This window comes from Triturus cristatus, chromosome 4_1 (assembly GCF_964204655.1).
Source record: "Triturus cristatus chromosome 4_1, aTriCri1.1, whole genome shotgun sequence".
Lineage (NCBI taxonomy): Eukaryota > Metazoa > Chordata > Amphibia > Caudata > Salamandridae > Triturus > Triturus cristatus.
In genome coordinates this window covers 440154625-440177962 of record NC_140585.1, presented here as the reverse complement: position 1 = coordinate 440177962, position 23338 = coordinate 440154625, and the positions used below count along the sequence as shown (strand labels likewise).

Sequence of the window (23338 nt, the reverse complement as noted above, 5' to 3'; positions counted from 1 at the left end):
CCTCCTCACTCGCCTGCGAGAAGTATGGGTCGCGGATGGCCTAGAATTGGATGACGAGGACTGGGTTGCGGCTATAGCCTCGCCGAGAGAAGTGGCCATACCCGCTCGCCTTAGATTTGTGCAGTTAAAGATATTACACAGGGTCTATGTTACCGGTCCCCGTTTGCTTCGCTTGGGCTACTCGAGCGATGGTTTAGGTAGGCGTGGCTGTGGCCTGCTTGGTACCTTTTTCCATATTCTATGGGAGTGTCCAGTGGTTGTCCGGTTCTGGACTAGGGTGCATGCAGTGATGGAGGAGGTCACTGGTGTGGCTTTACTCCCGGAGGCGCGGCGCTGTGTGTTGAATGTGTGGGAACCGACTGATTGTGACGCAGCCCAGGAGCGCTGGGTGACTCTGGGCAATATGATAGCCAAAAGGGACATCGCGCAGCTGTGGGGCTCGGGTAGGTCTCCTACGGTGTCAAAATGGAAAGAAAACATGGATTGGTGCATGTTCCGGGAGAAAACCGTGTATGTTGCTAGAGGCAAACCCAAAAAATGGAACAAGATGTGGGGTCCGTGGAATTCTTACCGCGGAGATATATGCACGCCCCCCCTGGTGATCGCCTCCGATGTAGCTCTGTCCCCTTAGCTCGGCTATTCCTGTTCCTTCCTGGAATTGGTACTTGGGTTTTTCCCTGCCCCCCCTCCTACCTCGCCTAATACTAACTTTTGCTTATAGTGCCGCTGAGTGGCGGTTGCCCCCCCCCCCCATGTGAGAGCAAGTTCCTGCTTATGTAGTCTCCATGCCTGGTTTTAGTTTTGTTTTGTTGTTTCTTTTTTATAAAATTTTAATTCGAAACCTTCTTGTTGGATGGAGTCTAGTTGTGGGCCTGTTGGCCACCTTCCCGTGTAGGTTGCTCATTTGTTGGCTGTATTGTGTTTCCTTTTTGCATACTAGCGGCCGGCCTCGCAGGTTGTAGGCCCGTGACTGTACATAACTGCTGTGTCAATAAAGGTTTTTGAAGAAAAAAAAAAAAAAAAAAAAAAAGTTGCTCATCTAGAAAAGCAAAAGTAAATATAGTAGTCTCCTGTCTCTCACAAGTCACCATCTCTGCATTTGCTATCATTTACAACTGGCGCAAAAAGCAAGCTTCCTAATTAATATTCATTAGGGAGGTCATTTTGTGAGCCCCAGCAAATGTGCAATCTGTGATGCAACCTAAAATACAGAAATAAAGAAAAAATATGCCATCAGAATTTGGAGACAATGGGGTAAACCCTGTGACCCTCAGAACTTGGATATGAGGTATATGAGCTACAGTAAGTTCTGTAGGGTGAAACAATCGCTTAGCAAAACTTAATTAATAGTAAAGTGTATCCATCCCGAATAGCACAAAATGTAAGGCAAAGGTCTCATAATTATTTAAGACCGGGATAAAAGGGGGGCGTGGCTCGGCTGCAAGATGGCCGCACATTAAGTGGGCTCTGCCGGCCAAGCTTCAAAATCCGCAATAATCCTGCAAGACATCGCACCTTACCTGCACTCCATCACAATATCCGGCATCCCCGCGGCGAGAGGCATCGTCCGGAGCTACTCATCAGCTGGTCGACTGGGGGACATCGTTGGAGGCGGCGCCGGGCCTGTGATTCGGCTCCCGTGTGGGCCGCAACAACTCTTCCCGGGGCCGCGCGGGCTCCAGGCACCGTCTGCTGTGGTCCGGGATCGGGGATACTTTCCTTCAGCCTCCCGGTGAGTGGCGCCGCCTCGGGGGGTGTCTGCTGGTGTGGTTGGGGGTCCGTGGGCCGTACCACCGGGTCCAGGAGGTAGCGGCCTTGCCACCGAGACTCCGCTACACCCTCCACTGGCAGTTTTCACTGGCGGCTGCGGGCGCCCGGACCCGGTGACTGGGGCGGCGGCCCCCCGTGCTTCCCTGCTGGCCCTGCCCCCTGAGGGCTTTGCGCCCCCCACCCCCGCGTGCACCGCGCTGCAGCCCGACCGGGCCGGGACACTCTGCAGGGCTGTCTCTGCGACCTCTCTGGTGCGGCCCTCCCAGACACTGCCGCCCGGTCCCCCGGTCGCTGTGGGCCTGTTCCCATCCGCCTACACGCACCATCGCCTGGCTCCCCTGGCAGTCTGAGTGGACTTCTACCCTGCGAGGCCTCGCCACCGTGGTCCCCGGGCACCGGATGTGAGTTAGGACTGCGCCTGCCTTCTGGTGTCTGTTGCTGGTCGCTGTGGCCTCCGTTGGGCCCCTCCTACGCCGGGCGCCCTCCCTGTCCTGCTGCTGGCGTGGCGGGTGCGGGGAGCCCCTGGACATTGCCTGGAGGTGGGGGTCCCACCTGCGCCCTGTCTCTCTGCTTGGTGGGGATCTCCCCAGCTGCTCCATTCTTCCCTGAGGGACTGGAGGGTCCGCCCTTGAGCGGTGGGTCGCAGCTGTTGGGGGGGGAGGGGCTGTGGCTGGGGACCAACCCCCTTCTCGTTCTTCCTTCGTCTGGGGGGTCCATGTGTTGGTGGCACCCCCGCACCAAGATCCACACTTGTACTAGGTGCTGTTAGATACCGTCCGTCACCCAGCTGGCGCACCTCATTGGCCGGCTGCCGCTAGGACTACCCCCCGGAGGAGGACATTGTTTTCCCAGCATCATTACCATAGTGCGGCCACTGTTATCTCCTCCCTCATCCTGGTGCCGGCCTGACCGCACTCCTTCACGCTGCTGTACTGGTGGTCTTCTGCGTGGGTGGCACGGGTCTGGCCCTACTCGCCCAAGTTCGCCGGTCCTCATCATCGGCGCGCTGGTCTGCTGAACGTCTTCCTCGCCATGGGACAGTCCGACCCGAAGCAGCCTAAGATCGCCATCGACCTCCGCCGTTACACGTGGAGTCCTGGGTCTCCGATGCAGAGGATGCAGCTTTGCAGGACCGTACAAAACTGCTGCAAATGGACAAGATCCTGGCGGTCATCCGGGAGAAGAATGAGGATTTGGAGGCCCGTTCTCGCCGAAGTAACCTCCGTATAATGGGCCTTCCGGAATCGACCAACATCACCCGTATGGAGGACTTTGTGGAGTCACTGGTCAGGGAGCTCTTCGGTGACGTCCTCATCTGTGTTCATTGTAGAGCGCTCACACCACTCCCTGGGTCCTCGACCTGGTCCCGGCCTGCCCCCATGCCCTATCGCTAAACTGCTTAATTTCCGGGACCGCGACGCCATACTCAGAGCTGCACGGGACAGAGGCACCATCATCATCCACCAGTGCAATACCCTCTCCTTTTTCCCGGATGTTAGAATCCGGGTTCTCTGGTTGGCACAGGTAGGTACTTGTGTCAAGCAGGGAACCTTCCCTCTAGTCAGGGTAGGGGGGCAACAATAACCACTGCTCACCCTCTAGGTAGCTTGGCGCGAGCAGACAAGGCCTATCTCAGAGTGTTTAGGTTAAGCATCTGTGAACACACAAACAGTAACTCAGTGGCAACCCCACAAATGGACTCCACACTGGGATATATAGAAAAATAACACTTTATATATATAGTTTAGGCTTAGCACAAGACCAGATAACGTTTAAACGGGCCACAATACTTATTAGACAAAGAGTTCTTGGTTTTAGCGTAGTTTTAAAGTTCTGTGCGCTTCGTTCCTGTCCGTACGCTTCGTACAGGGTAAAAACTGCTTGGGAACGGGTCTCACACGCACTGTAGGTGCTTCGGGATGAAGCGTACACCCTACGGTGCGAACAGGCACAACATCCTTTACTTTTGGTGAGTTCGTCACGGATGCGGCGCTGACATCAAGCGCGATGTACGGTGCGTTGTCCTCCTGGTGCGATGCGTACTACGGTATATTAGACCTTGGGCGTGCAGGGCTTCAGGGGACGGTGCGTAGGTACGGTGCTTTCAATGTTCGTCACGGTGTTCACACCGTACCGGGAGATCGGCAATCTTGAGTTCAAATGCTGGACACAAGCGAACAGTACGCTCCGCTCAGGGGAGACGTACGTGACTACCGGACGCACCGCAGCCTTTCCAAAGCAGGGGAAAGGAGCGTACGCTGGGCAGTACGGTTCGTAGGGGATAGAAGCAAGTACGGTTCGCAGTCCTTCCGTTACGGTGCGAGCTACGGCTCGTAGAGGGGCCTCAGACGCTTTGTTCGGGCTAGACAGCGGGATACCAGCTTGCAGGGGATACGCTGCGATCAGCGAGACGTGTGCAGCAGTTCGAGTCGAAGATGCAGGGAAAACGGTCCATTTTCCAAGGCGATCTCACGGCGGTGAAGTCCACTGGTCCTGGGACTTCGTTCAGGGCGCAAGCTCACTCACAAGCCCTTGGAGATCTCTCAGCACAAGTCAAATAAAAGTTTGAGTCTTTTCTTCCTCTTCTTCAGCAGCAAGGCAACCACTGCAGGCCAATCCCCCAGGTCAGGGACCGTACTCCTCCATGCAGCTTTTCCAGTTCCTTCAGGTCGGACAGAGGTTTTTTCTTGGCAGGACAGGATCAAGTTTCTTAGGAGCAGGGCTCCTACATTTATACCACAAATCCTTTGTTCTCCCAGACCAGGGGGGCCCTTGCCTAGTTCAGTCCAGTTCTGGAGCACTTTGTTGATGCGATGCAGGCTTCTTCTTTCAGGGTGCAGGGCAGAGCTATCAGACGCTCCACAGGGGGCGGAGCCAGCATTGTGGTGGTAGAGCACAGCCCTATTCAGAGTCCAAGTGTACTCCTCCCGCCCATCTATATGTCAATCTCTCTATTCACCACCAGGCTACCTAGCCCTGCCCATCTGGGCTTCTCCAGCCCTGTCACTCACACAAGCCAGACAGCAGATACACATCACGCCGGGGCGGGCTGAAATGGTTAGGCAAGCAAATGCCAACTTTCTAAAAGCGGCATTTGCAAACGCAGAATATTAAAATAAACCTTACGAAAAGATGTACCTTATTATTCTGAGTTCAGGCATACTAAACTCGATGTTCTACCATGTTCCCTGGGTCTGTTAGGATCATAGGATGTAACAATCTTAACAGCCCATTCTGGCCTATGAGAACAGGGAAGCCTTACAATAGTGAAAAACGAAAATGGCTGTAATTCACTATTAGGACATGCCACACACATCAGGGCTTGTCCTACCTTATGCTACAATGCACCCTGCCCTTGGGCCTACCATAGGCGTGACTAACATGAAGTTAAGGGAAGGGTTAGGGACTGGCAAGTGGGTGCACTTGCCAGTCAGCATGTCAGTACCAGACTGCATGCAGGTTCTGCAATGGCAGACCTAGCCACATTTTACCAGGCCGCTTCTGTGGGTGGCACAACCAGTGCTGCAAGCCCACCAGCGGCATTTGTATTTACACGCCCTGGCACTCCTGGTGCACTTCACTGGGGTCTGATAGTAAACCAAATAGGCCAATCATGGAATCCAACCAACATATACATTTACAATGGGGAGAGCATATGCACTTTAGCACTGAACAGCAGTGGTAAAGTGCCCAGAGACATAAAACAGCCAACAACAGGTCAGAAAAAATGCAGGAGGAAGGCAAAAAGTTTAGGGATGGCCCTGCAAAAAGGGCCAAGTCCAACACTACCCCCTCCCAGCCAAAACGCAGGGCAGACCAATCACCACCGTGATGGTCTTCCCTGCTTGGGGCGATAGAACAAGGACCTGGCCCGCAACTGCAGGGGCAAACTCCAGTTCTACGCCAATCTGAACCTATTGGAATCCCTCTGTCCATACTCTTGGGGCCCACCAAGCCAATCCATGGGGAACCCTTCTCTTCATCTGTGGACACCACCTGTGCAGCACCTAACCTTAACTGGCTCACAGGTGCGTCCCAACAGACAGACAGCCAAATGCTACAGTGGCCACTGACAGTAGTCCGGGATGAGACCCAGGCCTTATGCCTCTCAGGGCTCTCAAACCTCTGTGGCACCATGGAGCGGGGGGCAGTAGCCCCAGGTGCTTGGCAACCTTTGTCCATTCTCCCTCCTGTCAGGTCAGATATGACATCCTGGCACTGACCCACCAGCCCCAGGCCTGTACCCGGGGGCCGGAACAAAGACTGGGGTGGCCTCTCCCACTCCCGGTTCTCCTCCTTGGTGCTCTGTACCCTCCCACCCTTCCAGAATTGCCAGGGCACCTGTGGCAGGTGTCCTCTGCAATTCGGCCACCGGTGCAGGGGTTTTATCCTGCAACTAGGCGTCCAGGTCAGGGGGACACCCTGAACCTGGCCCTCCAACCTAGGGTCTAAACCCTTCAGTTGAGCCGGGGTCAGAGGCGAGGACTCCCTCCCTCTGCCCCCCTTCCAGATGGCTGTACCCTCCCAACTGGAGTGGTAACCCTAGAAGCAACATGGGTCAGGACACAGATTACAGTTGTCCCACCCTCCAGGTCAGATAACACCTGAACCTGGCTTCCCAACCCTGGGACCAACCCATGCGGTTGAACGCTCGCCTGGCGCACCAGGACTTCCCGGGGAGCACGCATGCCCCCCCTGAGGGTGACACATAACTCATGTGTCGTGTGAGAGTCTGCCTGGCGCAGATCTCCCGACCCCTGTCCATCTGACAGTGCACGAAGATCCCCCAGGACAGAAGTGGTGTCACCATGGTCATTCACTGGTGACGCAGCCCTTCTGGTTGGCCCCTGACCCACTGGTTCTTCCACTGGGGACTCTTTCCCCCTCTCACCCCTCAATCTGGACTTCTGCACCCTCCCAACTGGAGCGGTACTGCCAGACACCAGAACTGAGGGGGGCCTGCTTACAGACACTCCCCGTTCACCAGACACTAGAGGATCCCGCACAACGAGCAGCCCCTCAGGACAGACTAGGCTGCCCACCTGGTGTTCCATTAAAGAACCATCCAAGCTCTGTAGGTTGGGCACTACCGGGACATAACCCGTTCTCACTCCTTCCCCTTAAAGATAGGACGTGAGGCCCTACACCCTCTCACTACTACAGGACCTAGTTGGGCTACTCTGAGCCACTTCCACCACACTGGGTTTGAAGATACCTGAACCACTCCTCTTGGGATCACTCCCCAATGCCTTTCCAGACCCTCTGGACTCCACCAAAAGGTCTGCCTCCAATGTTAGAGAACTCACTCTCCCACAGGTATTGGCATAGCTCTGGAAAACAGGGACTTACAATATGCTCTCCCACAATTGGATCACACTGCCCCCTAGCAGGGTTAACCAAACTATCCTTCACTTCACCATCCAGTGCCTCACACACGTACTCCACACCACTCTCCTGAGACTGGCAAGACAGTATCTGACTGTCTCTGTCACACAACCCACACCCTTCTGGGCGGTCTTCACACTCACATACCAGGACTTCAATTTTGGGGGAACCCCTCTCCCTGCACCTCTCATCTAGAGTCAGTAGAGTGTCCCTCCCACCACTAGGACCATGAACCCCTGCGCCAGTTACCTTATTCCTCTAAGGGACACTGCGCACTACTGGAGCTACCTCATGTCCTTGAACCAACCTCCTGGTGTATGTTAACCCCCTCCTTCAAGTCAGGTGCCATGTCTCTGGGTGTGTGTACTACTCTCTCAGCACTAGAAAATTCAATATTGCTGCCAATATCTGAGCTGGATTCCTCCTCCCACTCAGCAAAGCTCAATCTCTGAGCTACACACATTTCTTGTTGCTGGACTGAGACACTCATGGTCTCAAGCCTCTCGATCTCCAAGTTAAGCTTCCTCATTATCAAGTCATGCTCCATTTGCATTTTCTTTTCTTCCAGAGCCAGCTTTTTGCTTTCCAGCTCCAGTTGCCCATTTAGTTTCGCCATCTCGATCTCATGAGCTCTGGTTTCCTTCCTGTCGGCCAAGTCCTCTGGCGACAGGCCTCTGCCCAAGCTAGCGATGCTCTCTGCCCGCTCAATTTCCTCCACCTCACCAGAGTCTTTTCTTGACTCCATCCAGGCCCTCAGCGCCTTGTAAAGATCTACTTTGAGCTTACATCCAACAGTGGGGACTTTGAATTTTCTGCAGAAGCCCTTCAGCTGGGCCTTGGTGTAGCTCTCTAATCTCTCTTCTTCCCATTCCACGCCTTCAGTTTCAGAGATGAGGGATGCTGCCCTTTCCACAACAAATGAACCAGGCATGATTTCTTGAACAACTGGCGATTTCCAGCAAAAATGCGAATTAGAAGTAAGTGGTTGCGCTATTGGTCTGCCTTCACTATGTGGCGTTCACCAATCACTGTGTATGTATCACAAACGCAAATTCGTAATCCTCACCGCTGACCACCAATGTTAGAATCCAGGTTCCCTGCTTGACACAAGTACCTACCTGTGCCAACCAGAGAACCCGGATTCAAACACCGGATTACAACACGACTGTTCAGGCGGCCCGGCGGGAATTCCTACCTGCCAAACGCATCCTACAGAAGCACGACGTCCCATACTCCCTGGCCTATGCGGCGAAGCTCAGAGTCCGCCAGGGCGCAAAGACTCTTGTCTTCCCCGACCCTCGGGAGGCACTGGCGTTTGCCAAGAAGCTCCAAAAATCAGCCTGGCTACCAACGTCTAAATCCCCATCCGAGGCTGCAGACCGCCTTAGCGATAATGACTGAAGTGACTTTTATTGATTGCTGTTGTTTTCCCTCTTGTTTATGTGATGCCTGATGCTACCTAAGCTTGGCCACCCTGCTTTACTGCAGGGGTGTATGCCTAGCCCTGCCATGCCCTCACGGGATGCGGTCGTCTGGGGAGGTGACTTTAATGTCGCTCTGTCAGCGACCTTGGATCGGTTGGGCTCCCACTCGTCCCATCCGCGTACCTTCGCGGCTCTCACGTCCATTTTAACTGATAATTCTCTTTATGATTCTTGGCGCCACTTCCGTCCTGACGCCCATGAGGGCACCTGCGTTACCGGTGCGAAGGGCTGTTGGTCGCACATTGATTTCTGGCTGACCTCACCAGACGTCCTGTCCTGGCTCGCCGACGCGGTGCACATGGCTCGCACCTTTTCTGACCATGCGCCGGTGCAGATCCGTCTCCGCCCTCCCCATTCCCCGCGGCGGGCTTTTACCTGGCGACTTCCCTCCGGCGCCCTCCGGGACACTGCCTTCTGTGCAGACATCCGTACCGCTATATCCAACTATTTCGATTTAAACACAGGATCCGTGGACGCCACCTTGACCTTATGGGAAGGGTTTAAGGCCGTCATTCGGGGCGAATGTATTTCTAAACAGGCCGGTGTCCTCCGCTCCATCCGCACTACCCTGGCTAAGCTCGAGGTGGAAATAAAAGATCTGGATGCCGCCCAGGCGGCAAACCCCAGTCCTGAGATGCTGGCGTTAATACGTCAAAAACACACTGAATTCTCGGATGAGGCTGGCCGTGAAATGTCCTTTTTGGGCAGGGAGGGTCGGGCTCGTCGCTTCAGTGAGGGGGACCGCCCGGGGCGCACTCTTGCCAATCTTCTCCGCCCACCGCGTGCTGCTTCTTATATAACGCCCCTCAGTGATGGAGGCCCATGTAGGACTATTTCCCCGGAGGAAATTCAGTCCTGCTTTCTGGACTTCTATTCTCAGCTATATTCCGCCGGAACTCCTCTGTTACGGGGGGATTTTGATCAATATTTTGAATCTATTGCGCTAGTCTGGTTGGAAGATCACCACCGTAAATTTCTGGATGAACCTTTCTCTAGGGAGGAACTACTTGCGGCCATCAGTAGCTTACCCGGGGATAAAGCCCCCGGCTTGGATGGCTTACCAGCCTCATTTTACAAAATGTATGCCGATCTCCTAGAACCACACTTGGCGGCTATGTATAATGAATCCCTCGATACTGGTCTCTTCCCATTATCGCTATGTGAGGCGATGATAACTTTGCTGCTTAAACCCGACAAACCTGCCGACCGTCGCGACTCCTACCTCCCCCTTTCCGCCCATCAACATTGATAACAAAATTTATGCCAAATTGATTGCCTCTCGCCTTCTATTACTCATGCCCCTCATAGCTCTTCCTGACCAGTCAGGTTTCATTCCCGGTAGGGCAACTTTGCATAACCTCCGAACAATTTTCTCAGTAGTACATCAAATTAATTTTAACCTCCCGGCTGTGGCTGCCCTTTTAGATGCTACAAAGGCGTTTGATACGCTGGAGTGGCCCTTCTTATTTTACCTCTTGCCGCGCATGGGCTTCAGCGAACTTTTTATGCGCAAGGTTAAACTTTATACTAATCCTTCGGCAGGTCTCCGTATCAATGGCCAGGTTTCCGACCCTATCGGTATTGCTCGTGGCACACGGCAGGGGTGCCCTCTATCGCCCATGCTCTTTGCCATGGCGATGGAGCCCCTGGCCGCTAGGCTCCGGCAGCACCATACACAGAGGAATAGGTTTTTCGTCCCGCTCCCTACTCGTCTCCATGTACGCGGACGATGTAACCCTATATGTCCGTCATCCTCAGGAGAACCTCAGCCCCCTGGTCCGGGAAATCATACGTTTTGGCAGGCTTTCCGGCATTCAAGTGAACTGGAGCAAGTCTGTCTTATTCCCCTTGATGAACGCCACCATGCCATTCACACCGGACTTTCCGTTCGTGTGGGCTTCTGGCCCCACGCGATATCTGGGCATCTGGCTGAGTAGAGAGCTGGATGAACTGTGGAGATCCAACTTCGGGCGTGCGGTCAACTGGCTGGAATCTAGGATCCCATCGTGGAGCCGACTTCCGCTCTCTCTGGCGGGCCGGATCGCAATCGCCAAGATGGTGGTCCTGCCTAAATTTCTCTATCTGTTTCTAAACATTCCTATTCCTCTTATCACTCATTTCTTTTGTAAATTTCGCTCCCTCATCATTTCGCTCGTCTGCGCGGGCAAACAGCCTGGAGTCGCATATGACATCCTTACTCTCCTCATGTCTGCCGGTGGTATGGGCGCACCTGATTTCAGGATCTATGCCTTGTGTGCCCAAGCCAGCTTTCTGCACTTTTAAATACACCCTATCCCTTATCAGCCTCACGTCGCCGTTGAGACGGATATAGCTTCCCCCTGGGCTCTGTCCACGGCTTTGTTCGTGCCCGCTGTGCACCCTTGCGCAGATGTCGAGACGCTGGGCTTGGTCCTGCCTACGCCAGATTTCCAGCCTCCCCCGGCTTTGTGCCAATAGTGAACCACCCAGATTTTCCCCCACTTCAGCCTTCTGGCATGTCTAGGCAAGCGTCACGGTTGGGTTTGAGGACGATAGCGGATCTTAACCCAGAGAACACTTTCTAGTCTCTTCCTGACTCCTCGGGCCGCTGGACACATTTTTATTTTATCAGCTTCGTGCTATATGCTGGAAACTCCACCCCACATTCCCTCAGCCCCCACCCACCATGTCGGCTCTGGATCTCATGTATACGTCCCCGATGCCACACAAATTAGTTATCAAATTATACGCGCTTACTTTAGTGGCTGCCGCTATCTCTTCGGATCGGGCGTGGGGGGCGTGGGGTGCGGATCTTGGTACTGACATTTCGCAGGCCGACTGGCAGTACTGTTGTAACCAGACGAAAAAGCTGTCACCGAACTACCGGCTCCGTCTGATACATTTTAAGTACTTGCACAGGTTGTACTGCACCCCTGTTCAGCTCCACAGGCTCGGGCTCATTCCAGGGGACGCTTGTGTGCGTTGCGCTGCCCCTTCCGCGGACTTCGCACATTAACATGGCTATGTCCTAAGGTCTCAGAGTTCTGGCGGATGGTGTGTTCCACCATTTCTGACATTACTAGTGTCACAGTGCATCCGACCCTCCCCTGTGCCTCCTTGGTTTCGTAAAATTCTGCCCTGATGCTTCCCGACGCCTGATATTGATGCTGCTGGTCCTGGCTAGGTGCAGGGTGGCCATATGTTGGGGTAGCCGGCCGGCTCCAAGGGTTGAGAGCTGGCTGGAGGACGCCTCTCGTGTTAGACTCTCCTGTCGGAGTTCTGGGACTTATTGGCCACCAGGTCCCGACCCGTCGATATCTGGGGCCCTCTGGTTACCTATCTTCAATCCCGTTCCCACTCCAGTGGCGCTGCCTCTCCCGTGCTCCCCGCTGGCCCTGTGCCAGCGGCGGCCGCCGGTGCTGGTCAGTAACTGCCCCCTCCCCTTCCATAGGCGCCCCGCCTTATTGGTACTCCCCACTGAGGCTATTATCGTTGGTGTGTCCCCCTTAGAGTGGAGGGACCTCTGTGTAGTGGAGCTGTGATCCCAAACTTCATGTTTTTTTTGCTCACTGTAGGATGTGGTCTACTCGTTACCAAATGCTTGACTTGACCTGTACTCTGTTGTTTTGAGCTGCAGTGTTGCACAGTGTAATGTGTCCGACCTGATTCTCCTCAATAAAGGTTTTTTTAAAAAAAACATTTTTATAATTAAAAAAAAAAAAGACTGGGATAAAAGTCAAAAAAGTCAAAAACGCACTACAAATGGACTAGTTTTTTCAAATTGTATAGGATATTTATAATGTTACATTTATAAATGGCTGTCGCATACACAAATGATGTAACAAACAACAAGAAAGTGAGGTGACTTTGCAGGAAAGTTGTGACATCAGGTGCTCAAGAGATTTAAGAGGAAGTAAACAGAAAATTAGACACAATTATATAAAAGGTATAGGTCCGTTCAGTTTCAAATTCAAAAGTTCTGACCACTCTTTGGACTGGCTTCCTCTCTACACAAGGTACTAAATATGGTGAGCAGGTGCGTCCATAAAAAGTTATCAAGTAAAGCTTGGTTATGTTAATTTGTTCGGTACACTAATCACCGAAGATAGTATCCAGACACTTGAGCAGGTGTGTAGATGTGTGGTACCCAAGGTGCACATACAAAGAGCCAGGTCTTCAGCTTCTTGAGGAACTCATGAAGTGAGGAGGAGGTTCTGATGTGTTGAGGGAGGTTGTTCCATGACTTGGGTGCGATGTACAATGATGTACAATGACTGACCTCCAGTTTTGCTTTTGAGGATGTTGGGAGTGAGAGAGAGTGAGGAAGACCGTAGGTATCTGGTGGGTCAGTGAAAGTGTATGTAGCTTTGTATATTTGTGTGAGAAGTTTGAATTGGCTACTCTTGTTAATGGGGAGTCAGTGAACCTTCCTGCAGTGGGTGTGATGTGAGTGCAGTGCGGGGGATTGAGTATTAGTCTTGAAGTGGTGTTCTGGATGGTATGGAGTCTTTGTAAGAATTGTTTGAAGATTCTGGTATAGAGAGTGTTGCTGTACTGCAGTCTGCTGGTGATGAGTGCTCGTATGACGGTCTTCTGATGTTTTGAAAAAAACATTTGAAGATCTTTCGCAGGACGCATAGGATGTGGAAGCAGGAGGCGCACACGTGTTGACTTTAGCCCTCATGTTGAGCTTGTCACCTAGGATGATCCCTAGATTTTTTGCGTTGTCTGTGGGTGTTGGTCCTAGCTCTGACGGCCACCAGGTGAAGGCGCATGGGGATGTCTTGTTGCTGAAAACCTGTATTTCCGGCTTGTTGGAGATGAGCTTCAGGCAGTTTGCAACCTGTATGTTACAATAGTCATGCAGTTGGTGAAGTTGGTTCTGGTGGTGGTTGTCTTGTCTGTCAGGGAGATGATAGGTTGGATGTTATCGGTGTATGAGGTGACAGTGATTTCTTGTAATCAGTTGATGTAGGTGAGCGGTGTATATTCTGAAAATGGTGTGGATCCCTGTGGGACTCCGCATATCAGTTTCTTGGTCTCGGACGTGAAGGGTGGCAACCTGACTGCTATAATCTATTGTTGTTGTTTGTACATCTTCCTCATTGCTGTCCTGTCCCTTGCTGCTCAGCCATGAGTGATGTCACTTAGAATGTTGAGTGTGTGGGACTGGAGGAGTTGGCAGTTGGTAGAGATGGGCTGAGCAGAAGGGAGGCTGCTCCTGGTGGGGCTCTACAAGAGATCTTATGAGCTTATATTTGAACTTTACATGGACCTTGTAATGTATTAAATAAACCTACAACTTGTTCTAAGCGGCCTGTCTACGAGACATCCTTCATTATTACACTGGCGACGAGGATGGGATTCGAACCCACGCGTTGTGATGCCACAGTTGTTTTACGCTGTTATTTGTTGGGACGTCCTAGTCTCCGAGTGGGTGGTTATCACAGTTTATCCCTTAAGTGAGGGGTGAGGGTGGGTTTTAGTCCCAGTTAGTGTGTTCTATGTGTGCAAGTCATCCTGCGCTGTTCAGTGTTTCTTTTGGGAGGTGTTTTTCCCCTATAGGGAGGTGTTTCCCCCTATTACAGTATTTGGAATTTTGGAGTATCATAGGGAAAGTTTTTTTTTTCCCTATTACAGTGTTTGTAGAGTCAGTGTTCGCAGAGTCTTAGGGAGGTGTTTTTCCCCTATAGGGAGGTGTTTTCCCCTATTACAGTATTTGGAATTTTGGAGTATCATAGGGTAAGTTTTTTTTCCCTATTACAGTGTTGGGAGGTGTTTTTCCCCTATAGGGAGGTGTTTCCCCCTATTACAGTATTTGAAATTTTGGAGTATCATAGGGAAAGTTTTTTTTTCCCTATTACAGTGTTCGGAGAATCTTTGGGAGGTGTTTTTCCCCTATAGGGAGGTGTTTTTCCCCTATTACAGTATTTGGAATTTTGGAGTATTTGGAATTTTGGAGTATCATAGGGATAGTTTTTTTTTCCCTGTTACAGTCTAAGGGAGGTGTATTCCCCTATAGGGTGGTGTTTACACCCTATTACTTGTAATTTGTTGGTAGTGTGTACCCATCTAATTAGTTTCCCTAGGGAGGGGGATGGGGTTCATTATTCTTTTGTTATAGATATTTTCTTGCGAGTATTTGCTGATTTGATGTATATTTATTTGCATAATGTACTTTCTTTTTATTTCTACTTTATGTAAGCAAAGATATTTTGTGCTATCTTGATTCAATGCTTTTATATCTTTTGCTTAGTTTTTCTAAGGAGGGGAGATGTGCTATAATCTATTGTTGTTGTTTGTACATCTTCCTCATTGCTGTCCTGTCCCTTGCTGCTCAGCCATGAGTGATGTCACTTAGAATGTTGAGTGTGTGGGACTGGAGGAGTTGGCAGTTGGTAGAGATGGGCTGAGCAGCAGGGAGGCTGCTCCTGGTGGGGCTCTACAAGAGATCTTATGAGCTTATATTTGAACTTTACATGGACCTTGTAATGTATTAAATAAACCTACAACTTGTTCTAAGCGGCCTGTCTACGAGACATCCTTCATTATTACACTGACCCTTTGTGATCTTCCTGTGAAAAAGGAACAGATTCATTTGAGAGCAGATCCTTGTATGCCAATCTCATGGAGTCTTCTGATGAGGGTGTTGTGGAAGACTATGTCAAAGGCTGCAGAGAGGTTAAGAAGGATGAGGGCTGCTGTTTCTCCTCAGTTCAGGATGATTCAGATGTTGTTGGTGGCTGTGATGAGTGCTGTTTCGGTACTGGGGTTCTTTTTTAATCCTGACTAGAGGATGGTTAAGTTTGAGGTGGGCTGTGAGTTGCATGTGATGGCCTTCTCAATCACTTTGGCTGGATAAGGGAGACAGGTCGGAAGTTGCTCAGTGATTTGGGTCGGCAGAGGACTTCTTGAGGTGGGTGTTGATTTTTGCAGCTCATCATTCATCGGTGAAAGTGGCGGACGTGAGGGAGATGTTGACGATATGGGTCAGAGTGGTACTGATTGAAGATGCTCCCAGGTTGCAGATGAAGTGGGGGCATGGGTCTACAGGGGACCCCGAGTGGATGGTCCAGTCTGCCTTATTGCCGCTGTGTTGTTTCTGGTGAGGGAAGTCCATTTGGTCAAGTGACTGTCTTAGTTGGTGGTGAGTAGGTTAGCGAGGAGTTCTCTGGGGCTGGGTAAATGTATGAAGTTGCTGTACAGGTTTATGATTTTGTTGTGCAAGAAGTTGGATAGGCTGTATAGAGCGGTTAGGAGGCAGCCATGTTGTTAACAGTGGTTGAGGACGAGATGAAATCCTTGACAACTGAAAAGATCGCCTTGCAGATATTCGAGCTTTGATGTGGTCCAAAAGTGCATTTTTTTCTTGGTTTCTCATATTTGCTGGCGATTGCATCTGAGTGCAGCCTTGTAAATAGTTGTTGGTGGTGTCATGGCTGGCTCTTCATGTCCTTTCTAGCTGTTTGCAGTATTGTTTGGTGTGTAAGGGGTCTTGTGTGTACTAGCAGGTTGTTTGATCTACTATGCTTGTTGGGTTTGATGGGTGCAAGTAAGTACGTGCAGTTCTTAATCCAGTTATTGAAGTTGTTGATGTCTTTGTCAAGGTTGTCTGTGGGGCTAGGGTGATTTGCGCCGAGGGTTCAGAGTCCGTCTGCTTCTGTGATTTTGCCCCCCAGCTGCAGCTTGGAATGCTGAACCGGGCAGAGGTGCTGACTTGGTGTATTGATTTGGAAGTGGATGATGGCGTGGTCGGTCCATGTGAGCGGGGTAGTGGAATTGTACTTTATGCTGACACTTGGGGTGAAGGTGGGGTCCAGCATGCAAGGAGTTCTGTGGAGCAGGGGTTATTTTAGTCTTCCAGGTGAAAAGTTGAGGTCATAGAGAAGCATGCAGACTCTGGAATCAATGGTGAGGGTAGTGACGAAGATGGTAAAGGTGGCTCGTACTTCAGCTTGTAGTGTTGGTATTCTCTGTGGATGTTGTGTGTTTGATGGATTCCCTGTAGATGATAGAGAGTCCTCCTCCTGGTTTGTGAAGACAGTCCTGTCGAGCGATCTTGTAGCCTGCTGGGATTGCGGTGGCGATGTCAAGAGCCGATGAGGGGTTTAGCCAGGTCTTTGGATGAAGAGGATGTTGGGTGCGTCGCTGCTCAGCAGGTCCTTTATTTCGGGTCTATGTTTGCTAAGTGATTATGTGTTGAGAAGGACTCATGCAAGCGGGTACTGATGTGCGAGTTTGCTGTGATGTGTAGTAGAAGGTGTGGGCGTAGGCATTGATGGTGCATGTGTGGTATGTGTGTATTGGGAGGGGGTGCTGGGGACGTTGTTAGTATTTGCATGGGGGTGTGTGTGGGCGGCTGCTGGGAACCGGCAGTGGGTGCAGGTGAAAGCTCCTACCCTGGTATGAGGCACAGTGCAGCAGCAGTTGGGGGAGCAGCGTCCACGGTCTAGCTGCCTAAGGAGTGCTGCGGATAATCACTGGGCGGTAATCATACCTGGGTACCTGGCGCTGCGCGCAGTCAATTCGCAGGCAGGCTTGCCTAGGGCACGCCTCTGGCACATCCGCTGTGCGTCCATGTTGCAATTGCCATTAAGTTGGTCCTGGGAGGGGGAGGAGTATAGGGTGTTGAGATGTTATTTTTTGTGACGATGGATGATGGGAAAGGAGTCCTTTTGTTTGGCTTCTTCTTTTAAAGACAATTTCTTGATTAAATGGATGATGTGGAATTCAGTGATGTCACTTCCATGGCAGGAGGATGATGGGAGATCCATTGAGGTCACTTCCTATGCTGATGGGAAAATCATCTGTCGTCTGTCATTTTGGAATAGTATGCAGAATACCATTTCAAAACGTTGGCATGGTTTGCAGCAATGATATTGGCCGCTCTACATAGTAAAGTTGTGGACCAGTAGCAATGGCAGCTGTGTTATTGGGGCTGTTATTACTCAATATGCACTAGTCTGCAGTTGTAGGAGAATTGCTGGGGAGTTGAACTAAAGGAAATATATCCTGAGGGCGGACTCTGGATGCAGATTAACACAGAGTAGGCATGCAAAATACTACTGCTCTTGCCAAACACTGAAAAAGCCAAAGGCTGAAGACGGCTGATCCAATGCCAACATTATGTATGCTGTTCTGAAGTGCTGAATTAATACTGTCACGACCACAAGTAATGAAGTGCACACCAGGAGTATCTGAAGGGTGGGTGTGACAGAACTCCTCTGCATTCGGATAGCTCTTTCTGGGCAGGAATAGGGAGGGGGAGCAGACACTTACACATGAATAGACAGCGTCCTGTTTCCCACACAAAGGACTGATTACCCCCTATTGTTGGTCTGAAGCCAGGGATGAGAAGAGAGGGGGACCTGTGAACTTCAACGGCCGTTTTGAAGTCACCTCCACTTCAAAGGCACATCTGGGTAAAAGCACTGAGACTTTGACCCTACCAAGGCAGTACACTACTGGACATGTGAAGAACACTGCCAGCAGTAAAGACTACTGTGCTACAAGGATTGCCACTCTGCTCGACTGCTGCTCTGGAAGAACTGCTTTTCTGATTTGCTGTGCCGCCCTGCTGCCTGCTGATCTCTGTCCTGCTGAGGACAAGGACTGGCCCATCTTACTTGAACCCAGATTGACTCCAAGGGCTTGCTAGCTTGCCCCCTGTTCTAAAGTCTCAGGACCATCAGACTTTCTTCAACCCTGCAACAGCTGCTGGACACTCCCATCTGAGTCCTGCTCTGCCTAGTGGTGCCAATCCAGTCTTGGGCCCTTGAAAGGTGATTTCTGCTGTCCAGAACCCTCAAAATTGATGCAGTTACAGCTTTAAACAGATTGAAACCAAACGCATTGCCTATCGACGCGACGGACTGCGCAGCTCTATGATGATGGACAGTATGGATTGACAATGACAGACAGTGTGGTTCTATGAGGACAATGTAGCATGTGCATCGTAAAAGGGTTTGCAGATGAATCCTTCATCGACTGCATAGATCAGAACCGGCGCATTGAGTCTTAGACATCGAAGCTTGCTCCATCCAAAGTACTTTTTCAGCGGGATTTGTGAGGGTCCTGTAGCCAGCCTGCCCTCCATCGAGGTCAGCCTGAACTTTGGATTTATCCTGATCCAGCGTGCCCACAAGTAACCCCTACGTGCTATTTGACTCCACGCACTTGATTTTGATTTCATCTTTAAAAATTTATAAATCCGGTTTTACATATTGGATTTTTGTCATTTTGGTCTTGTGGTACTCCTAAAAATATAATCTATAGTTCTAACCCTGTGCGGAGTATGTTTGTGGTGTACTCATTGTGTTCCTCTGTGTGTGTGTTGCAAAATACTTTGAACATTGCCTCTTTAGATAAGCCTGATTGCTCTGTACCAAGCTACCAAAGGGTGAGAACAGGTTATCTTGTAGTGTGTATCTAGCTTACCCTGACTAAAGTGGTGGTTCCTCCTTGTACATGGTGCATACTCTGACAACCAGAAACCCCAGTTATAACAATGGTTTTCATGCCAAATTGTCCCATGGCTCGGCTTGTGCCTGGGCTCTTAGAGCCATGATGGGTTCTTAAGAGCCAAGTCAGACCCTTAGCTCGGCTCTCCCTGTTAATTTGCTGGCTTGCCCACCTCTACTAGAGAACTGTGTAAAGCGACTGTTCAAGCTCTGTCTCGCTCCATCGCTCGTTCACTCTCTCTCTCTCTCTCTCTCTCTCTCTCTCTCTCTGGAGAGCAACATCTTTTTTTCCAAGCTTGTGGACAGTTTCCACGGGTCTCAGAAGGATAACTATTACTACTTCTGGTTTTAGTAAGATAAGGATGAATTGGGCATTAGAAATGAATGCCAAGAAGCTGTTTTAAAATTACCTGTTCATTGTTTTGCAAAAAATGAAACGCATAACAATCATATAATTCATTTTCCCAGTTCAAGCCCTCTGTCCTAAGTAAATCTAAGTTTTTTTTCTAACCAACATCGTCTGCCGTCCATCAGTCAGGCTGAATGCAGAGATTACTATGACTGTCTTGCCTTCAGAAACAAGGCAGCCCTTTGGGCATACATTCTTCTTTGATCTCTGCTGGTTGCAGGCAGTCCGTACCCCACAGGTGCTTCAGTGAATTCTGCTGTTCGTACTTCTGAAGCGGAAGGAATAGGGCAGAGTCAATACCTAACTCCCAGTGCTGCAAGAGCTCCTGTGGGCATAGTAGGCAATGGTGCTGGAACACGTTTCAGACTGGGGGTGCTGCCATCATCTTTACAACACTGGACTCAGGTTTTCTAAATAATCCAAGAATCACGCAAAGAACAAGTGTCACACATAAGCCACACCCACTGAACAAGGGAATGGTAAGGGTGCTATATGTAGCTGGCATTTAGGAGCACTCGGTTACAAACATAGTACTAAAGCATGGTGCGGTAGCACACATTTCCCAAGAGAACATTTCCCATAGGCATAACCTCTAAATTTGCACAGACATACAATTTACTGATAAATCTACATACCGCACAAATGATAATTATTTGGAAATTGGGTTTCCACAAATATTTGTCATTTGTGCATTAGCAAGTAAAGTATCTTGATTTGCTTTGATCCGATAAAAATCGTGGTTTCCATCACACTTCACAATTAGAAAAATAAGTGCTTTGAGGTTTCCTAACTGTTTATTTTGAAATATTTGTACATTTAAATTATGCTGTGTAAGAAGAAAACATCATGTTAGAACATTTCTTTTCACACCAGCAAGATTGTCACTTAATAAAATCCTCCCACTGCAGTAAGGGAAACAAAATGTAAACACAAGTATCCATGTTAAAAAAACATAAGCAGTAATTTGCCAGAACACTAGACTGATATTTACCCTCTGTCTTTAAAGGAACGGTGATGAGATAAATAAAAATGTAAAGTCATTTTAATGCTCCGGAACTTTCAGAACTGCAGCATTATTATTTTGGGGGTGCTGCAGCACTCCCTGCACCCCTACATCCAGCCTCTATGCTAGTGGGTTCCCATTCAGGGTTCAAGGGATTGTAGTTGGGCCTGGTACATTGCATAGGTTGCACCATTGCAAATTACACCCCTGATGTCACGACTTCACGTGTAGAAATCCAAAGCTTTTTGGTCTGTGGAGTGAATATAAAATGTAAATACCACCTCCCCCAATCAAATTGCCCATAGGTTTCATAAGTGTAGGTCTCATGAAGACAGTCCTGCAGAAAAATAAAAACGTTAACGAAAAAACAAATTCACTAGATATAACACAGCATCTTTACAGTCCAACATTTCCAGACTGGGATAAATTAATACTAATGTTACCTGCAGCAGTTTAAAAAACTCCTCCTTGAGTTGATCATCAGTAAGATCCTCAATAGTTCTAAATATCTCCAGGAAGTATGTGCATAAAGCAATAATAGCTTGTTGCGACTCAAAGAAGCTCTGATGTTTTGCTTCCATAAAAACATCAAAGTCAGCAATAGGCGGGCTGCATTGCAAAAAAAAGATTTAACAGACAACTATATTTTAGATTCATTAGAAATTTTGTTACACATTTTCAAAATAACATAGGTTTGCATAAGCTATACAACAATGAAGTGTTTATATCAAAAGTCTTTTGGTGGAATAAAAGGCCATTTTAGCAGTACATCCTAGGTAACTAGCTGGCTCTGTAGTAAAGGCATGTGTGCTAAAGTTAAAAGAAAAAAAAAGGGTAGATTGGGGGGGGTCTCCCCCCCCACCCCCCAAAAAAAGCGTGGGATTAAAAAAGGGGGCTTGGGGGGGCACCCCCCAAAATAAAATATTAAAAAACTCACCTTATGTCATTTAAAGAAAGATGTGGAGGCAATCGGCGTCGTTAGGGGAAACGGAAGGACACTTCCGCTTCCTCTTAACGACGTGCAACGTAACAAAGGAAGATCGAGGAGAGGTAAGGGGGAATGAGGGGGTGGTGTCGCACAGGGGTAAATTTAAAGGGTAAATTATTAGTGTGATATCCTTGAAAATGAAAATGCCATTAACATGCATAATTTAACAACGAAAATCGTTGTAAAAGTATGCGTGTAAAACGCATTTTCGTAGTATAGGATATGCGTGGTGATGGCATTCGCGTTGTAACGCATGCGTGGTAAAGGCATGCGTTACAACGGAATGCGTTGTAAAGTCATACAACCGCAACATACACGACAACACAATGCTGAGAACACCTACTTATTGTTATCTCACTTTGGAAAGGTTGGAGCTGCCTTCACCTGATTGTTCTCTTGGAAGGCAAGTTGCTTCACTGTTGGTGGCAACCAAGGCCTGAGATCCCACAACCGGTTTCCATAGCGTATCTGCCATTAGGAAGGCTGGGTCCTACAGCTTCCTTTTGTTCAGGTAGCGTAATGATGTTATCCATCAGGATTTAAACAACGTTACTTTTATGGGTGGGAGGAAGTCGAGGAGAGATCAACTGACTGCAAATAATTCCAAAGTTTTTTTTTTTTTTACACAATACCCTGTCAAGCCACAATCCTAGATTACTAAAGTAAATGCACTTCAGGAAGTCCCCTCACCTTAAGCCACAGTGATACATTTGTCATGAAAGTGACCTAGGAGCAGGGATGTTTCAAGAATTCTCACAACATGAGGTTTCTCTCTGATCTCCAACACCTGAGAGCCACAAAACATTTAGAATTTAAAAAAAAAGAAAATCCTCTGATGACTACTTTTGAAGTAATCTACAAAACAACAAGAGCGAGTACTTTGTTAACCTAACATAGGACCCTTCAGAGTCTCTAACTTACAGCAATACATGGGGAAACCTACAGGTTTTTTTGGTTTAAAAAAACCTCACTCACCAACCTAGTTGGTGACATGCTTAATCACTGGGTTCCCACCCTGGAAGTAGACTGCCTCCAAGGCCTGGTTCGCTGCCTGATTACAGTGGAGCTGGTTATTTTCATAGTAAAGTGAAAAGGTACAAGTCACTTAAAATTGACTCGAGGTCACCTACCTAAAAGGTATTTTGATCTTGGTGACTTTGGGCAAGTTTTAAAATCAGTGTTTAGATACTTTGAGATGTCAATGGTCTCATGTACCCCCTTAATATGGTCAACAGGTTTCAGCCATTCATGCTAAGGATAAGGACCTTACGAGGAGGATCATTAGGTGTATCAGAGGGTGAGAGACTTGGGACTTTTGTTAAACAAAAAATTAATAAAAGAGATTTAAACAAAACAAATCAGAGGGCGAGACACCTTGAGAATGTCCAACAACGGACTGAATTTTGGGAATGATTTTTAGGAGCTTTCTGATGCACAAAAATCAAATGGAAGCAATGTGGTTGATGTGAAAGATGATAGGAAGGAAGCGGTCAAATGGACATCAGAGATTTGTGACACAAGCAGAAGGATTAGGCAAAGGAACAAACTCAGAGGGAGTTAAAAGAGAAAGAACAAGATGCAAGGAGGGCCACTTACTTTAATTTAAATTATGAAAGTTGTTTTGAGCCCTCCAGACTGTGGCTGTTCACACTTAGGAACAGGACAGAGACAAATCACGCTCCCCCCGTGAAACCCGCTCTCTCCGTGGAGTGAGCGCCCTGGGAACGGTCGTGCCGTTCCGAACCGGAGCGGCTGGGAGAACTGCAGCAGGACTGATGGGACCCGTGCCAGCCGGACGTCCGACTATTATCATGACAATTTGAGTAGCACTGCTCGGTCTGTTATTCCTGCACGTATCCT

The 23338-nt window shown here is 49.4% G+C and overlaps 1 protein-coding gene across 4 annotated transcripts in view; it reads right to left on the bottom strand.

Moving 5' to 3' along the window:
* DCPH1 (damage control phosphatase 1) overlaps positions 1-23338 on the bottom strand; it is a 196048-nt gene that overhangs the window by 10667 nt on the left and 162043 nt on the right. For all 4 annotated transcript variants that reach the window (XM_085652594.1, XM_085652592.1, XM_085652591.1 and 1 more), the window contains exon 5: positions 20934-21099. In XM_085652594.1, the coding sequence (XP_085508720.1) occupies positions 20934-21099 (166 nt within the window). The remainder of the gene's footprint in view (positions 1-20933; positions 21100-23338) is intronic.